The 18,060-nt window shown below is 41.9% G+C and overlaps 2 protein-coding genes and 1 pseudogene across 2 annotated transcripts; all 3 read right to left on the bottom strand.

Moving 5' to 3' along the window:
* Nucleotides 1-473: 473 nt before the first annotated feature.
* On the bottom strand, nucleotides 474-1,811 carry LOC136351621 (LRR receptor kinase BAK1-like). Its single transcript, XM_066303831.1, has 2 exons — nucleotides 1,382-1,811; nucleotides 474-1,111 (listed from the first exon to the last, which is right to left on the bottom strand). The coding sequence occupies exons 1-2, from the start codon at nucleotides 1,583-1,585 to the stop codon at nucleotides 845-847; spliced, it is 471 nt and encodes a 156-aa protein (XP_066159928.1). The 5' UTR covers nucleotides 1,586-1,811; the 3' UTR covers nucleotides 474-844.
* LOC4344786 (disease resistance protein Pik-2-like) lies at nucleotides 1,664-9,277 on the bottom strand (annotated as a pseudogene).
* Nucleotides 9,278-11,549: 2,272 nt separating this feature from the next.
* Nucleotides 11,550-17,827, bottom strand: LOC4344785 (LRR receptor kinase BAK1-like). The gene is made up of 11 exons (NM_001422447.1): nucleotides 17,513-17,827; nucleotides 15,666-15,798; nucleotides 15,521-15,592; nucleotides 15,041-15,184; nucleotides 14,249-14,320; nucleotides 14,051-14,122; nucleotides 13,855-13,967; nucleotides 13,582-13,713; nucleotides 13,163-13,504; nucleotides 12,686-13,080; nucleotides 11,550-12,415 (listed from the first exon to the last, which is right to left on the bottom strand). The coding sequence occupies exons 1-11, from the start codon at nucleotides 17,595-17,597 to the stop codon at nucleotides 12,101-12,103; spliced, it is 1,875 nt and encodes a 624-aa protein (NP_001409376.1). The 5' UTR covers nucleotides 17,598-17,827; the 3' UTR covers nucleotides 11,550-12,100.
* Nucleotides 17,828-18,060: the final 233 nt, after the last annotated feature.

Here is an 18,060-nt window from a genome sequence, read left to right as displayed (position 1 = left end):
ACCATGGTTTTTCCTTACATTTGGTACAAAATAGTTAGATGTCACCACCAGTCAGTACAATTATCACAGGTCCAGCAAACAGCCGCAGCAACCTTAATCCTAGCTGCTACCTTGTGAGCTTTAACATACTGGGATCTTGTTGCAACTTGCAAGCTTGCAGCAGCCACTCAGGACCAGGGTTTGACTTACCATCTGTAACCGCGCGGTTACCGCGGTTACCGGCCTTACCGCGGGGTATGGTAATAGAAAAACCACGGTAACCTCCTTAAATTTAAATAAATTTTAAAAATAATTTGAATTTTTAATATATTTTGCATGGTTTCGTACGGTTTTTCACAGTTACCGCGGTAACTGTGCTTACCGCCAGGGCACGGTAACCCCGGCCGCGGCGGTTTGTGAAACCCTGCTCAGGACACTAGTTCCTTGGGATCATGCCGTTTTCGGAGCACTGATATCCAAGGCAGCACATCAAGGAACCAATCAAGCAATATACATCAAAACATAGTTGTAGCTGGCTACATTGGGCCAATTGGTTGGTATGATAAAAATCACTCTTCCGACGGACAAGAACTAGCAACTACCAGACAAGAATTAGCAGCAAACTACCAGTGCGCAACAATCATGTCCGTCAAGTCAACAATCCACTCTGAGTTCCGATGGTCAAGTCAACAATCCACTCTGAGTTTCAATGAGGGCCAAGCTCTGAGGGCCCAAAATCAGGAGACGTTGGCTCAACCGGAAGAAAGTCTTGCTACATCCCAAAAGGGAGAAAGCCTTGCTACACCCCAAAAGCTACATCAAGAGGTGAGTGACTCCCCCCACTTTTAAGTTAGTTCAACTCTCTCTAAATAAACAATGTGTGACTATTCCCAACAAGCTCTACCTCCTGCCGTACTACTTCTATCTTCTGCCACTCCTCCCATCTCTCGGCAAGGCCATCACCTTCAAGCATCCTCACCACCTCCGCCATCTTAGGGCGTTCTGTGGGGGAGCCTTGTGTGCAAAGAAGAGCAACCTGGATTAGTGATTCTACCTCAACATCAATGTAGTTGCTCTGTAGATCTGGATCAACCAACATCTCCAGCCGTTTCTCCTTGAGTAATCCTTTTACCTGCACAAAGCACAGCACATGAATATTGGCTTACCATATAACAGTGTATTTCTCAGACGATGATGTTCAATCCTATGCTTAGCTTAGCTAATGCCATAATGATTAAAAAAAGGACTACTTTTAAGACCTTACTGTAACTACTATTTTTTATATGATACAATTTTGGACATACATAAAAGTAATTTTATCTAACTCCCAACACAACATCAAGCCACAAAAGGACATGAATATGGACTGCAATTCGAATTGAAGATTGTGCTAGTCAATTACCCAGTCCAGTAGCATGACGTCATCATCATTGGCTAGACGAGCAAGGTCAAAGGCACGTTGTCCTGTAATAAGCTCCAAAAGCATAATCCCATAACCAAATACATCAGTTTTCTCAGAGATAATTCCAGTTGAAAGATATTCTGGTGCGATATGCCCAATTGTTCCACGTACTGCATTTGGTTCATCGGTATCCATGTGATCCATTAGTTTGGCCAAACCAAAACCCCCCACTAAGGCTTCAAAGTCTTCATCTAATGAAATATTTGCAGCTTTGACATCACGATGGATAATCTTTGGGTCACAATGATCATGTAAATAGGACAGTCCCCTGGCGGAACCCAATGCAATCCTCCTCCTTGTTCGCCAATCAAGTGGAGGTTCATATGGCGGCCGTTCTATAATATAAAACCCAAATCAACCCTCTAATTATCTGAAAGATACAGGGATGTCAGACTAGAAAAAAAAAAGGCAACGTAACTCTAAGACGTGATGCAACGGTTCCATTAGACATGTATGGATAGACAAGGAACCTTTTTGTTGGCGTTATGCAGAATCCATGAAGACGCATCAGGTTTCTATGCACAGGCATCTCAACTTGTGTTTGAAAGTGCCATGTTCTCCAATCAATGTTTGGATAACCCATGCTTAAAGCCCGGCTTATATAATCCTTTTTAACAGCTACTAATGAGCCATCTCCTAGTCTTCCTTTGTACATGCTGCCGTCGAATCGACCACGTTGAAGAACATTGCTATCGCTAAAGCAATTTGTTGCATCTTCTAGTTCCCGTAGTGAAAAAATTTTATGCTGGCGAGGATAGGCCTCATCTGGACCCTGACCCTCAAACTCTTGACTTGTCTCACCCTGTTACACATGGCACAAAAAGAAAAATGAATGTGAGGATGATTATTATTGAGAAAACAGATAGCGGAACTTCGCTTCCAGTAATCCCTTCTTGGCAGCTACTGATTGCTTTGTATGATCCAATCTCACATTTTTTACTTATTAAAAGCATCAGGTGAGGTACGTCCTGCAAATGTTGGAAGGAAACAGGCACAGAGCCACAGCTCAAGAAAGAGAGCGACAAGCCAGGAGCGAATTAATTGTCCAATTAAACGATAAGATATTGCACTTTTGCAGCATCCAAGAAACAAATAGTAATAATAACAATAATAGGATTTGAAACTAAGACGATGAATTAACAATCAATGTCTCCAGGTCTGGTCAAGAACTTACCAATAAACAACTTCCATGATCATACTCTAAATGGAATCTGCTAGTTGGATGATTGGGAAGCTTCTCGATGGCAGCTTTGATTAGGCTAACAACAGACCTGGTGATGCTATTGTTCATATCTTGTTCTGGATCATAAATACCATCAGAGCAAATGTTGCCCCAAATACCGATCTTGACTTTGGTAAGGGCGGAGAGGTGCTGGATGCCGAAATCAGAAGCACCATTCAGGCAATCCATTCCATGTAAACGGAATTCCACTTGGAAGTTATCAAGCTTTGGCATTGATTCTGGTTCAAACTCTAGCAAGGTCCCACATCTCTTGATTCGTAATGAGAAATATGTCAGACTTCTGAATCCTTTGTTGCTACATATGATGATCCTTCCATTGATGCCACACATAGTTTTAAGTTTGAGAAAACACAAGCTGGGTATTGCGCCAAGGATCTCAATATCATTCGGTCCCATTCTATGGATCCAGAGTTGTAATTCAGTGAGGCTTCCAAGCGAGCTCATCCAGTTTGGGACCTTACGGATGTAACAGCCTATGATATGAAGCTTCCGGATGATGCAAGGACTAGGAGGGTACCACTTCTCCATGATCAGTGGGCCACCGGTCAAATATAGATGATGAAGGTTGCTAGATAGCAAAGCTGACACGTAATTTTGACACTCCTCAGCATCTGACCACCAAAAAAGATGAACTTTCAACGTCCTAAGCTTTGATAGCTGACTGAATCCTTGCAGAGACTTGCCTAGTTCACATGACACGCCAAATTCCTCTAGTTCTACCAGGCTATGCATCTTACCAATTAATCTGTCCGGAAATCTAGTCCCTCTTCCAACATATAGATTGGCCAGGCACTCAAGTTTTGCAATACTTAGCGGCAGTTCTAGAATTTCAGTATAAGATATGTCCAGTGTTTCTAGACAGTTCAGTTGTCCAATCTTTCTTGGGAGCTTAGTTATTAATGTTGACCGGAGAGATAAATACTTGAGAAAATGCAACTTTTCAATATTTTTAAGATGTTTGTCTTTTAACAGTGAATATGATAAGTCCAACACACGCAAAATTGGGAAAGCAAACAAGGAAATTCCATCGACATGCCCAAACATGGTAAGTGACCGGACATGAGTGACATTCAGGCTTGTTGGTTTGCTAACCTTTTCATTATTGTGATTCTTGACACAGAGCCTATGAACTCTGCATTCTGAAATGTTCCCATGCTCCACAGAATTCACTGAGGTGACGAAATTTTCCTCGGCAGCCTTGCATGTGATGAAATCAAGAATGATGTCATGAACTTGACATGCCTTCGCCTGGCCATCATTTATATCAACTGGTTCGATCAAACTTCTATTGATGAGATCATTAAAATAGTTCCCGCCAACTTCATAGGTCCTCCATCCTTGTTCTTCATGAACAAATCCTTCGGCAATCCATCTATTTATCAAGTGTTGCTTGCTGATCTTGTAATCTTCTGGAAATACACTCAAATATAAGAAACAAGTTCTTAGATGGTGGGGAAGATCAAAGTAACTGAGAGATAATATCTTTGTCATGTTAGCAGCATCAGGATTCTTAGCAAGTGCATGGCCAATAGCAGTTAGCATCCTGTCCCATTCATCTTTTGCATGCTTGCCGGCTAACAAGCTAGATACAGTAATAATTGCCAATGGTAATCCACCACACTTTGCCAGTATCTCATCACAAACTTCTTCCAAATGGGGATAGTATAATTCCTGGGAACGAAATGCTCTTTGGCAAAACAACATTTTGGAGTCAGCAAAACTAAGGGGTTCCATTTGATAGACACAAACACCACCACGTGAGCAATGCGATGCAACTGCTGCATTACGTGTTGTCATGACGATTCTGCTACCACATCTATTATTGAACAAGGCAAGTTTCACAGCTTCCCATGCTTCAACATCCCATACATCATCAATTACAACAAAGTACCTGTTCCATGATTTTAACAGGGTTATTTAGTTATATATCATTCAAGTATGCTTACCACCCTACTGCAATCAGGGTTATATACTAGTATGCATGCTTACTCTAGAGCTCAGGTCCCAGTTTTATAAATATCAATGAGGAACCTAGTTAGGGAAATGGATATGTCTTCTCAAAGCATATATATGGTCAGATTTTGCACACATAAAACCCTCCGTCCCTAAATAACTGTAGTTTTAGCTAGTCAAAGACATATTAAGGACGAGGTCAAAAGACTAATATGCCCTTCATTAAAATGGAGAGAAAACAAGGAGGGGGAGAAAACGAGGAGGAGGGAGTACTATTTGTTCAATGACTAAAATGAGAAGAAAAGGATGTAGTATTAAAGAGGTCTAGTGGACCACTATAAAACTACACTCTATTAGGGACAAATTGTTAGGCTAAAAATACACTTATTGAGGGGAGTATGTGGCAATGTATCTTAATGCATGGATTTATTGTGGACATTCAATTGTTCGGAAGTTGGAACTTTCGGTTCTACATCGTGTTGGGACTTGGGACATTATCAAAAAATGATGTGATCTTTGGCCTTCTCAGCAATTCAGTGTGGTCATGTGGCTAAGTTCAAACTTCTTAAAACAGCTTTCATTGCCTTGTTGCCAAAAAAAAAATTGATGCGATTCAAGTAAAGTATTATCGTTCCATTAGTCTTATTCAAATTTTGCTAAGTTGGTTGGCACATCGCCTAGCACCTTTGCTTCCGGGGATGGTTTCCATAAATCAAAGTGCATTCATCAAGGGAAGAAGTATACAGGACAATTGTCTGCTTGTCCAACAGGTGGCAAGAAAATTACACAGTAAGAAAGAGCCCCATGTTTTGTTTAAACTTGACATATCAAAGGCCTTTGATTCGCTTGATTGGTCCTTCCTAATTGAGGTACTAAAATACTTGGGGTTTGGAAGGTGGTATTGTAACTTGCTATGCCTACCGCTCTCCACTTCTTCCACAGGAGCTTTGATTAATAGGGAACCGGGGCAAATAACACTTCATCTTCGGAGCCTCCATCCCCATGTTTTTTTTTAGTTATGAATTTGCTGAATTTATCGTGGTTCATGCATCCACAATAATCTTCGTCGGCCCCATGCTGTTCCAAAGATGGCACATCGGATTTCTCTATACGCACAGATAATGTGGTGATTGTTATGGGCAGAACTCAGCCCCTCTCATTATTAGATAAGGTTATTAGGCTTTATTAGATAAGGTTGTTAGGAGGTTTGTTAGGCTTTATTTGATAAGGTTGTTAGGATGTTTGTTAGGAGCCGGCTCTATATAAGGAGAGGCACCACAGTCATGTGGAATTAATCAAGAAAGAAGTTAAACCTATCTCTAGTCTCCCCTCTTCTCTGTTCGGCCTCACCTAGGCTCCGGGGCAGCGAAGCTGCAGCAACCTTGCCCTCCCGTCGAGCACCCCAATTCATCCCTCCACATAACAATGATGTTCCTCTGACCTACAAGGGTGATCCTAGATTTTTTTGGCTGTATTTCAGGTCTTAAGACCAAAATGACAAGGAGTTTGTGCACCCCTATCCAATGTTCCGAGGAAGACTTGGAAGTTCTCTCCACTGAGCTTTCTTGTGAAGTGAAGAGCTTTCCTTGCTCTTATCTTGCCCTTCCGTCACAACTCGCAAACCATTAAGGATGATTTGTTGCCATTGGTTGACAAAGTGGCGGATGGCCTACCAGTGTGGAAAGCTTCCCTTATGAACCAGGCTGGCCGGCTTGTGATGGTCTGTGTGGTCTTGACAGCTATACTTATCTATTCGGTCATGGCAATGAATCTTCCCAAATGGGTGTCCAGGGCTATTGATAAAAGGCGCAAGGGCTTCCTTTGGAAGGGTCAGGAGAAGGCCAATAGTGATAACTGCCTTGTCTCCTGGGATCGTGTTTGTTGGCCTCTCTTTAAGGGGGGCTTGGCATTCATAATCTTGAGGTGGCTTAGACTTAAAAAAACTGACTCCACTAGGCCTTGTAACGTGTTACCTATACAAGTACATCGCAGTGTTCGCTCTGTGTTCAGAGTGGGTGTGGAAACTATAGTTGGCAACGGGGAAAATACCATGTACTGGAGTGATAGATGGTGGCAAGGAAGAACGATAACTGAATAGGCTCCCAATCTTTTTTTTTTAGAGAAGGGTATTTTTTTACCCGATCTCTACATCCAACTGGATATATGCAGCCTTTTTAAATTATGAACTTAGCCTATCAAACAGGGAACTTAGCCCTCAAATAACCCAATCCGAAATTCGCTCCTATAGAGATTTGAACTTAGGACCTTGGAGTGCTACTCAGATTACTGCAACCACTAGGCTACATGCCCTTTCCCAATCTTTTTTATTTAATCACCAAAAGATCAACGAAGCAACGTACTGTGGCACAAGCACTAGTAAATAGGCGGTGGGTGGCTGGTATAAAAGGTGGCTTGTCTGTCCATGTTCTCTCTAAGTATTTGCTGATCTGGGATTTGGTTGATGGGGTGGTCTTGCAGCATGGAGTTCAGGACCAGCATATTTGGAAGCTCACAGGGTCTGGTTCCCACACAAGTAAATCAGCCTACAAGTCTTATTTCCTGGGATCTATCAAGTTTGCTCCATGGAAGCGGATTTGGAAAAGCTGAGCTCCTTTATGTTGCAAGTTTTTTATTTGGTTAGCAATCAACGTCATATGTTGACTTCTGATCGACTTGCTAAGCGAGGGTTGTCACATTTTGTTGCCTGCCCAATAAGCGACCAAAGTGGTGATGACTATTTCAGCATATCCTCGTATCATGTGTTTTCTCTTGCCCCACTCCTCTTGAGGCTACGGCTGGCTGGTGCTGCACCTCAACCATCATAAACTTGATTCTCAGCATGGTGGGGCAAAGCCATCAAGGGGTATCTAGAGTTGCACAACTGATTGAACTCGTTGATCATCCTAGTTGCTTGGGAGATTTGGAAGCATCGCAACGATTGTGTTTTCAATAGTGCTAATCCAAACGTTTTTTTTTTTTGGGGGGGGGGGGGCGCGGGAGTTTGCAGGCTATAAAATAAATGAGTGTAGTTTTGCTGGAGCTTACGCACTCCATGAGTTTCACTGTAGGTTTGCTTACCCCGGGCAATTAGTTTGTGTTTGCTTGTTGAGGTTGTGTGTTGCCCTTAGGTGTTGTTAGTGTAGGCTGGTGTTAGTTTAGCCCCCTCTTTTTGTATTTATTTCCTTTCTTCTTGATGAAATGAAATGCAGTCCTGCGCTTTTGAGAAAAAAAATTGTTTGGAATGCAGATATTCCACAGGTGGTAGTTTTGTTCTAGTAGGAATGGAGAAAAATACCTTCCTTTCCAAATGCTCACATATGTGTTGCCATTTGCCATCAAGCAGTACAATTTTGCACTCTGAGAAAAGAAATCCTATTTGTAAATTTGGATTTTGTTGAAAAAAAGTCAAGCAGTACAAATTTACACACGTCTTTGTCATTTGCCATCAAGAAGTTAGTTTTTCATTAATGTTGTTATACAAAAATGGTTTAGAAAGTTTATGCAATTTACTCATGACAGTTATAGCAGTCAAGACTAGACTTCTTGTTTTTAGCATATGTATATGCAGTATGCACTTTATAAACAAAGAAAATGCATGTAGTTATGCCACTAATTATTGTTTATTGTATGCTTCCATGTTTGGTTTCTGTGCTTAACAAAATGCAGAAAATCATTAGTTGTTATAAGTGGATTACTGGGTTTACCTTTTATCTTTGAGGTGGTCCCTTATTTTGTCTATCAGTTGTCGCTCATCTTCAGATGTGTCATCAGTGATCCCTACCTCAGTATGCATTTGTCTTTAAATACTCTTTATGTCAGGACTTCGTGACACAGATACAAAACCTGTGCATTCAAATTGGCACTTCAATTGACGGAAGATTTGGTTGGCAAGAGTAGTCTTACCCAGACCTCCAGAACCCACAACGGACAACACCTTCACTTCTACATCACCTCTCCCCTTGGCAAACCACTCCATGACATGCTCCTTTGGTCCTTTGATTCCCACAAGCTCATCAACCTCAACGTAGAGTGCTCGCAGCCTAGGGTCAATACCAGAAGTGCCATGGCTGGATTGTAGACCAACAAAATTATATCTCTTGTGCCTCTTGCTTGCCTCTATCACGCGTGTCTTCAGTTCTTCAATCTCATTAGAGATCTCATGGCGAGCCTTCATCTTCTTCAGTTTGTAGGAGAACCCCTTAAAGAATGTTGATTGTTCATCTTGCTTCTGATCAACAAGAACCAAGAAGGGATCAATACAGTCCTCGATATCATAAGCCAGCTCACGCACTGTGTCCCTCCATTCCTTCTGGAGGGGATCAAGTTCCTCTACAGTTTCAAGCATCTCCAAGGCAGCCTTCATGCTGCTCAACTCATTTCTAAAGAATGCGATTTGACGGCGTACTCCTTTGAGCTTTGTGTATTTGTCCTCCAAAATCTTGGAGAGCTTGGACAGGAGGGTGTTCATTACTCCTGTAGAAACACCCACAAGCATCGTCGCCATTACTCTCTTATGTCTGAGCTCAGCTCTCAGTCGGATGAAGTAGTTTGATGGTACTAGTCGTAATAGTAGGAAGCTACTTGTAATTGTTCAGGATCTGAGGAAATGCATTGTGTTCATATGCCTATATGGTATTTGCAAGGAAGATGATGCACCTAGTCCACTCGGTCAAGTCAACTAGAGTTTTCTGGCCACACAATTGTTATCCTAAACCTTGTTTTCTGGCCACACAATTATTATCCTAAACCTCACTCTTGTTATTATTATTTTCAGTTATAATATTCTCCATCTTAAAAAAACATGAATATTAGAGAATAAACTAATATCAATTGTTATCCTAAACCGCGAATATTAGTGAATTGTTATCCTAAACCTCAGTGAATAGTGTTTTCTGGCCGCACAATTATTATCCTAAACCTCAGTATTGCTATTATTAGTTTCAGTTATAATATTCTCCATCTTAAAAAAACACGAATATTGGAGAATAAACTAATATCAAATAAATAAAAGGGGTGAGATTTCGAACCTAGACCAACTAGCACACCACTTTGTGGAGCTAGCGTTTTTCATAGTCTCCATCTTTCCTTCACTTGGAAAGTTTCCATGTTGAGCGGCGGCACGCCTGCACAAGAAATCAAGGAAATCCATCTGATCTGCAACAATTTGGGGGTAATTTGCAAGAAATCACTGGAATAGGAGGCAAAAGAAGGAAGGATCGCCGCATGCCTATGCTCGTCGGCGCAAAGCCGTTGCTCCCCGACCAGTCCCACGATGAGTGCGACTAGTGCGAGCGAGGCCGATCCGCCGATGCCGAGCGCAGCAGCTTGCCTGATCCCCTTGGACGCGCACCCGCCGGCGGGCCGCCGCGGGCGACGCCGCACGCGGCACTCCGCCTCCGGATCTGGCGGGGGGCGGTGCTCGCTTCGTCCCCGCCTCCGGTCCTTTGGACCTCCGCCGCGCATGCACTCGCGAGCTGCCGCGGGACGACGCCACAATCGAGGGAGGATAGGGGAGACCGGCGGGGGAGGAAGAGGAAGAGAAGCTGCATTGCCGCCGCTACCTCTAGCGGGCATGGGGTCACCGGACTTGCGTCTCCGCCGTCGTTTGCGAGCTCGCCGGCCGCTGCCATCACCGGGAAAGTATGCCACCGGCTTTGAGCCAGGTGGAGGCCTGGAGGGGAAGGGTGAAAGGGAGAAAAAGGGCTTGTTTAGTTGGGGAAAAGAAAATTTTTGAACGTCACATCAGACGTTTGATCGGACACGAATGAAAAAACTAATTTTAGAACTCGCCCGAAAACCGCGAGACAAATCTTTTGAGCCTAATTAAGCCGTCATTAGCACATATGGGTTACTGTAGCACTTATGGCTAATCATGGACTAATTAGGCTCAAAAGATTCGTCTCGCGATTTCCCACATAATTGTGTGATTAATTTTTCTTTTTATCTATATACAATACTCCATGCAAGCGCCCAAAGATTCAATGTGATGTTTTTGAAAAAAACTTTTTGGGAACTAAACATACCCAAAGTGAAAAACCCTCTGGCTGGTGGGTTTTTGGGTTTTTGTTGGGCTTTTTTGAATTTTGTAAGTCAAATGTTTCTCAATTCCTTGATCCGTGAGAGGATTTGCTGTCATTTTGAAACTAAAGCCATAATTTGGAACGTGAGAATTCGGCAGCTTGAGAACTGCATTGTCTTACATACTACATTTATCCCAAAATATAGTAACTTTTGGCTACGAATTTAGATATACAGTCGTTCATATTTATACTTAGAAATGCTTATATTTTAAGACTGAGAAATACTGTTTTAATTGATGCAAAACCAACACGTTTGAGACATGCTCCCTCTGCCTCAAAATAAACAAACCAACACAGTGTAATAAACAACTATCTAGATTTATTGTATTAAACAGGCAGTAAGAATTTGACAAGAGCTGAACATCCTCTGCGGATTTCATGGTAGATATCCAACCGTGAAAAAGTATGTTTATGAACAGGACGTTTTATGTCGAGAAGCTACGTAACATATGCACCATAAAAATATACGAACAAGACGAACCATTTGGTGTTCTCAAGAAAAAGACGAGCCATTTGGAGTTGCTGCACCCATGGCCGGAGCAAGTGAAGAAATTGGAAAATAGTTGAATTCAAACGGATTTATAAGTGCTAAATGGATGAACATATAAAAAAACGAAAAGTTATGCTTAAGTAATGTGGATAATAAAGTAAGTCACAAATAAAATAAATAATAATTTTAAAAAAATTAAATAAGACGAGTGGTCAAACGTTACAAGCGAAAACTCAAAATCCCTTATATTATGAGACGGAGGGAGTACATAGCTAGCCTTCAAGTCATCTTTCGTGATGGACACGGCGAAGGAAACAAGATTGCACAATCGACCCAATAAAAAGAAATAAGCAATTTCTACCAAAGATTTCATCTGTATGCAGAAGGTACATTTGATTCAGAACTGGGTATCATTTACAGTAAACACATCATAATCAAATGTCCAAATAGAGTATACCAGTGAGGCCAACTGCATCATCTGAAAGTTCTGAACCTTTCCCAGAGGAGGCCAAAGTAATAATACCATGGTTTTTCCTTACATTTGGTACAAAATAGTTAGATGTCACCAGTCAGTACAATTTTCACAGGTCCAGCAAACAGCCGCAGCAACCTCACTCCTAGCTGCTACCTTGTGAGCTTTAACATACTGGGATCTTGTTGCAACTTGCAAGCTTCAGGACAATAGTTCCTTGGGCTCCTGCTGTTTTCGGGTCACCGATATCCAAGGCGGCACATCAAGGAGCAAATCAAGCAATATACATCAAAACATAGTTGTAGCTGGCTACATTGGGCCAATTGGTTGGTATGAACAAATGGCGATTCGACTAGGATGGCTGATAAAAATCACTCTTCCGACGGACAAGAATTAGCAGCAAACTACCAGTGCGCTGTCATCACCTCGGCCCTGATAGCTCAACCGCATGAAGGTTGTCCGTCGAGTCGACAATCCACTCTGAGTTCCGATGAGGGCCAAGCTCTACCTCCTGCCGTACTACTTCTATCTTCTGCCACTCCTCCCATCTCTCGGCAAGGCCATCACCTTCAAGCATCCTCACAACCTCCGCCATCTTGGGGCGTTCTGTGGGGGAGCCTTGTGTGCAAAGAAGAGCAACCTGGATTAGTGATTCTACCTCAACATCAATGTAGTTGCTCTGTAAATCTGGATCAACCAACATCTCCAGCCTTTTCTCCTTGAGTAATCCTTTTACCTGCACAAAGCACAGCACATGAATATTGGCTTACCATATAACAGTGTATTTCTCAGACGATGATGTTCAATCCTATGCTTAGCTTAGCTAATGCCATAATGATTAAAAAAAGGACTACTTTTAAGACCTTACTGTAACTACTATTTTTTATATGATACGATTTTGGACATACATAAAAGTAATTTTATCTAACTCCCAACACAACATCAAGCCACAAAAGGGCATGAATATGGACTGCAATTTGAATTGAAGATTGTGCTAGTCAATTACCCAGTCCAGTAGCATGACATCATCATCATTGGCTAGACGAGCAAGGTCAAAGGCACGTTGTCCTGTTATAAGCTCCAAAAGCATAATCCCATAACCAAATACATCAGTTTTCTCAGATGATTTTCCTGTTGAAAGATATTCTGGTGCAATATGCCCAATTGTTCCACGAACTGCAGTTGTTACATGGGTATCCTTGTAATCCATTAGTTTGGCCAAACCAAAGTCCCCTACTACAGCTTCAAAGTCTTCATCTAATAAAATATTTGCAGCTTTGACATCACGATGGATAATCTTTGGGTCACAATGATCATGTAAATAGGACAGCCCCCTGGCGGAACCCAACGCAATCCTTCTTCTTGTTCGCCAATCAAGTGGAGGTTCCGATGGTGGCCGTTCTATAATATAAAACCCAAATCAACCCTCCAATTATCTGAAAGATACAGGGATGTCAGATTGGAAAAAAAAAAGGCAACGTACCTCTAAGACGTGACGCAACGCTTCCATTAGCCATGTATGGATACACAAGCAACCTTTCTGTGGGTGTCATACAGAACCCTCGTAAACGCAGCAGATTTCTATGTACAGCCATGCTAATCATCTCAACTTCTGTTTGAAACTGTAGTTCCCCACCAGGTGTTCTCTCCTCCTTTAGTCTCTTAACAGCTACTAAAGAACCATCTGCTAATCTTCCTTTATAGACCTTGCCAAACCCACCTCTTCCGAGAATGTTTTTATTGCTGAAGGTATCTGTTGCAACTTGTAGTTCTCGTAGTGAAAATCTTTTAAGCTGGCCAAGATGGACCTCTGGATCCTCCTCAGCTGTAACAAATAATGAATCTCAATCAAAGTTGGCTCAATATTATTCTCCAAGTTCGCTTGTTCTATTGGACGCTTACCAGGCACATCAAAGAAATGCTCTTGGGGTTTCCTGCGCCGATACCATGCAAAACCAATAGCAGGAATAGCAAATAGCAAGGCTGCTCCAGCAGCCACTCCACCAGCAATTGCTCCAGTACTAGATGAACTCCCTATAGAACATGAGGTTATTATTGTCAGAACAACAACAATATGTTCCATAGTCCATACCAGCATAAGTACCACGCGTCAGTGCAACAAAAAAAAATCATAGTGTTGGCTGTTGCACAGCTGTGAATATGAACAGATCTCACCTGGTGACTGCACAGGAGTTGGAGGATTATATGGAGGAGGTGGGGAAAAGGGGGGAGCACCAGGGCAAGGTTTTGTGGTCCCAGGACCACACAAGGAAGGGTTGTTGGCAAAACTGCAAAAGACAGGCAAGTGTAAATAGCAGCAGTGTATTGGAAAAGAGCAGTGAACTGCAATCATTATTAAATCTAGTTTTACCTGATAGGGGTGAATAATGAAAAGGAACCAGTTGATGGAACTTCTCCAGACAAATTGTTGTTTGAAAGATCTCTTTAATTAAATAGAAAACATTGACCATGGGTTATTTACTAATTAAACCACAGAACAAAAAACAAAGACTACACTGAAAAGAAAGGATTAAACAAGTGTATAATAAAGGGGGGGGGGATAACTTACAGAACTTGTAGGGCAGTGATAGCAGTTAGTGATTTAGGAATTGAACCCGAAAGGCTGTTATTGTTAAGACGCCTATCCTCGCAGAAATACAAAATAAGTCACCAAATTAGTAACATTGACAGAAAATGACAGAGAATAAATATAATGCAGAGACTCTAGAAAACTACTTCGAAAATCAAGAGGCATAGGAGATGCCCTAAAACATCAGAAAAGGAGTGAGAAAGTAGCAAAAGCTATCCATCATCTCATAAACAGCAGTCTGGAAATATAATTGCAATGTACTAATGCACAACCAAGTTGAATGAAAAGGTCAGACCAGGAAAACAAATCGAACCAAATCATTTTGTTGTAGTACACATGGCAATGTTTTCCCACTTATAAGTGCATGTTGGTAAAACAATGGCATTACCATGTTAAGTGCTGTTATCCAAAATATGTAAGCATTGCGTGTCCAACTGTCCATTGATATCAGGTTAAATGGTCGACAAAACCAATTTAGCTATATGGTTGGCTACATCAGCATGATTCTCAACGATAGGCTTTATATTGCCATGAACCGATACTACCACAGATTCATTTCATCTCTATCCAATATTCCAATGCACTATGCTAAGAGAATATGTGTTCTGAAAATTCAAGATCCTTAGGTTGAGAGCTCAAAAATACTCACCAGCTAAAACATATGTATTTAAGTATAGTTTCCAAGTCCTAAAAATATGAGATGGCTGACCATGTATATCTCTACTAAACGTAAATATGTAGAAGCGGTTAGCTAGTAAAGTAGAAGCATACAGGAATCGTAGCTTCAATAGGTTTCCAAGTGAATCTGGTATTGGACCAGTGAAGTTGTTCAAGTACAAATCCAAACTGACCAAGTTTGTGAGGTTTCCAAGTTCACTAGGTATCGTTCCGCTTATGTTATTACTGTAGAGCTCCCTGCATCATAAAGAAGAAAACAATGAACATTAATACTCTACAATACTCAGTGATTGGCTTGAGTTGATCTGAGCACAACACACTAGCTAGGAATATTTCTCCACGTGACTGTAGATATTCTGATGATATAGGTGAGACATTCATCACATACTCACATAAGAAAGGTAATAGGCATTTATTTACAAAATGGAACATTTATTATATGAATTCGTATATCACATTACAAGGTATTAACCTAAATTCAAAGATCAGAACAATGACAAAACATTGCACCATGTGCAGCAGGAATGGCATTTAATGATGTGCACAACACTTAACAACAGGAAGAGAACTTACAGGTATTGCAAGTTTTTTAGTTGCCCAAGTTGTGGGACCAAAGTGCCTGATAGTGCAGCATTCCCAAGATCACTGAAAAATGGAGATAATTTCAATAAAAATGTATGAGGCGTGGATTGCATAGTAGACAAAAGGTAGCACGTACACTCTGATAACACTGTTGTCGTTATTGCAAGTAACATGAAACCAAGTGCACGGATTGACCAGAGTTGGGTCCCAACTTTGTAGAACATTATTAGGATCAACTAAATTAGTCCTCAAGCTATGCAATGCATCACCTGCCAATAATAGAATCATGTATCAACAACAGGTGAATAAAATTTAACCAAACAATCAATGAGGATTGTGCATAAATAGTAGCTAATAATTGTTGTGTAGATTGAAAATAGAATTTGTCCAAAGGAAAACACTCCAAATCATCATGCAGAAAAGGAGCGAAACCAAAAGGTCAACTAGCATGCATGATTCATGTGGTGTTTGTATTGCATCTGGCACAATTCTATCTGACTTGTATGTCAAAAAAATTCCATTTCATCAGCCATAGCTAGTATGATTTGTTTTTAAAAAAAGTTAAATTGTTACTCTAGTATATGACAAAGGGGCAAATAAGTACATGAAAGATAACTCTTAGACGCTAGACTTAAAACCAGTGAGCCAAACTCAAAATATCATCAATTATGAGAACATCTCAATTATGAGAATGTAAGTCGTGAATAAGCTTTTAAATTTTCTTATGAATCACTCCAAAGTAAGTACCTAAGTAAGAGATCAGCATCAAAGGGTCGAACTAAAATGAAAATTACAACACCAACTTGGCCTCTTTATATCCTACTACTACCAAAGTTTTCAAATACAAGCAATCACCATCAGGCTTCAGGTGCTTGAAGCTTCAAGATCACACATCAACTACCAATTGTCCTGGAAAATACAATTTGACCCACAGCTCACAGGCCCCCACTACAATTTGCCGAATCCCCAACTAGAACTACACACATACAACCAATCCCACCCCCAAAATTAGCAGTCTAGCGTCGTCAAACGCGCATCAACGTCCTAATCAATCCCAGGCAGGCCTAAGCAACTGGGATCTCAAGACTAAACAAGCCATGCTCGAGAAAATCCGCAATCGAAACGATCCATCCCATTTCGTACCATGATTAGACACAAAGTCCGGCTTGAAAAATCACCTAGCCACCAACCCGCACGCGCGCGCGAAAAGGTAACCCAATTATGTCACGAACTTAGGCACCGACAGCTCGAATCTAACAATGGCCCGAAATAGCAAAACCACGTCATTAGACGTCCTAATCAAGACCTAACAACCACGGGAAAGAATCGATTAACACAGCTCTAGCAGATTAGTCCATGAACAACTAGCAAGCAACGTGTAGCAACGCGATTTAATGCAACAGTAGCTCTCTCAAGCGCACGCAGAAACCCGATAGAAAGGGGAAATCTCCGAAACGTGCAGCATCGGCGCAGCACAGTTCAAATCTTCATTCAATAGAACACATGATCCAAATGCATGGAAAATTAAATTAAATTAAATCAAACGCGATGGCAACTTTTTTCCGACAAGGGTTTCACATTTTGAAAGCGCAAATTTAGCTCCCGACTTTGCGCAGATTTTTGAAGCAATTCACAGGCTAGGGGAATTCGGAGTGAATTTGGAACGCAGAGAAGTCCAAATTCGACCGGAGAAAAATTCGAGAAAATGCTCCGATTCTTCCGCGAGGGAGAGTAAAAAAGGTAGGATCCGTACAAAGCGGCCACGCATCAAACCAAAATCAAGCGACGTCTCGTAGCAACTTACACACACAGCAAAAACCAGCAGCCGCGGCAACTTGTACTAACTGCTCAAACCAAGCCAAGCAAGCAGCCACCCCCCAAGCTCCCGACACCAATCCACTCCAACCCAGCAAGAACACACCCCAGATCGACCAAAACCCAAGCAAAAGCTCAACTCAAACGCAAACCTCCCCCCCCACCCACCTTCCATGTTGGCGAGCACCCGCGCCGCCGGCACGAGCAGCCGCAGCAGCAGCACCGCCCACACCGCCCACCGATGCGCCGCCATTGCCGCGATCCGCCTCCCCACGCCCTAGATCTCACACATCACGCATTTCCCCGCCTCCACACCAAATCAGCACCACCCTCTTCCTCCTCCTCCTCCTCCTCCTCCGCCACCGCCGCCGATCCGGCGAAGATTCTCCCGCCGCCGCTTTACCTCCTCTCTCTTCGAATCGATCCCCTTCTCTCGCTTTTCGACGACTTTTTTTTCTTTTTCTTTTTTTTCTTCTTTTTTTTGGGGGGGGTTGAGTTGAGTCGAGTCAGTTCGTCGCCTCGCTTTATACCGTCGATGAGGTAGGAGACACGGGTGGGGTTAGGATTAGAACGGGATAGCGAGAGTGATTAGATTTTTTTAATCAATTAATTAATGCGGATTAAGAGAGTGAGGGGTTTGTTAATTATTGGGGTTTAATTAAAATGGTGGATTAGAGGGAGTCAGAGGTGATTAGCGAAGGGGATTAGTGGAGATG

Source organism: Oryza sativa, chromosome 8, assembly GCF_034140825.1.
Source record: "Oryza sativa Japonica Group chromosome 8, ASM3414082v1".
Lineage (NCBI taxonomy): Eukaryota > Viridiplantae > Streptophyta > Magnoliopsida > Poales > Poaceae > Oryza > Oryza sativa.
Note: the sequence above shows the minus strand (reverse complement) of the source record. Positions and strands in the feature narration are given on the sequence as shown.

Coding starts and splice junctions, on each gene's coding strand:
- LOC136351621 (XM_066303831.1), bottom strand. CDS start 1,585: ATGGATCACATGGATACCGATGAACCAAATGCAGTACGTGGAACAATT. Junction 1,112..1,381: donor ACGTCATGCTACTGGACTGG/GTAATTGACTAG, acceptor TGCTTTGTGCAG/GTAAAAGGATTACTCAAGGA.
- LOC4344785 (NM_001422447.1), bottom strand. CDS start 17,597: ATGGCGGCGCATCGGTGGGCGGTGTGGGCGGTGCTGCTGCTGCGGCTG. Junction 15,593..15,665: donor GACAACAGTGTTATCAGAGT/GTACGTGCTACC, acceptor TCCATTTTTCAG/TGATCTTGGGAATGCTGCAC. Junction 13,714..13,854: donor AACTCCTGTGCAGTCACCAG/GTGAGATCTGTT, acceptor CATGTTCTATAG/GGAGTTCATCTAGTACTGGA.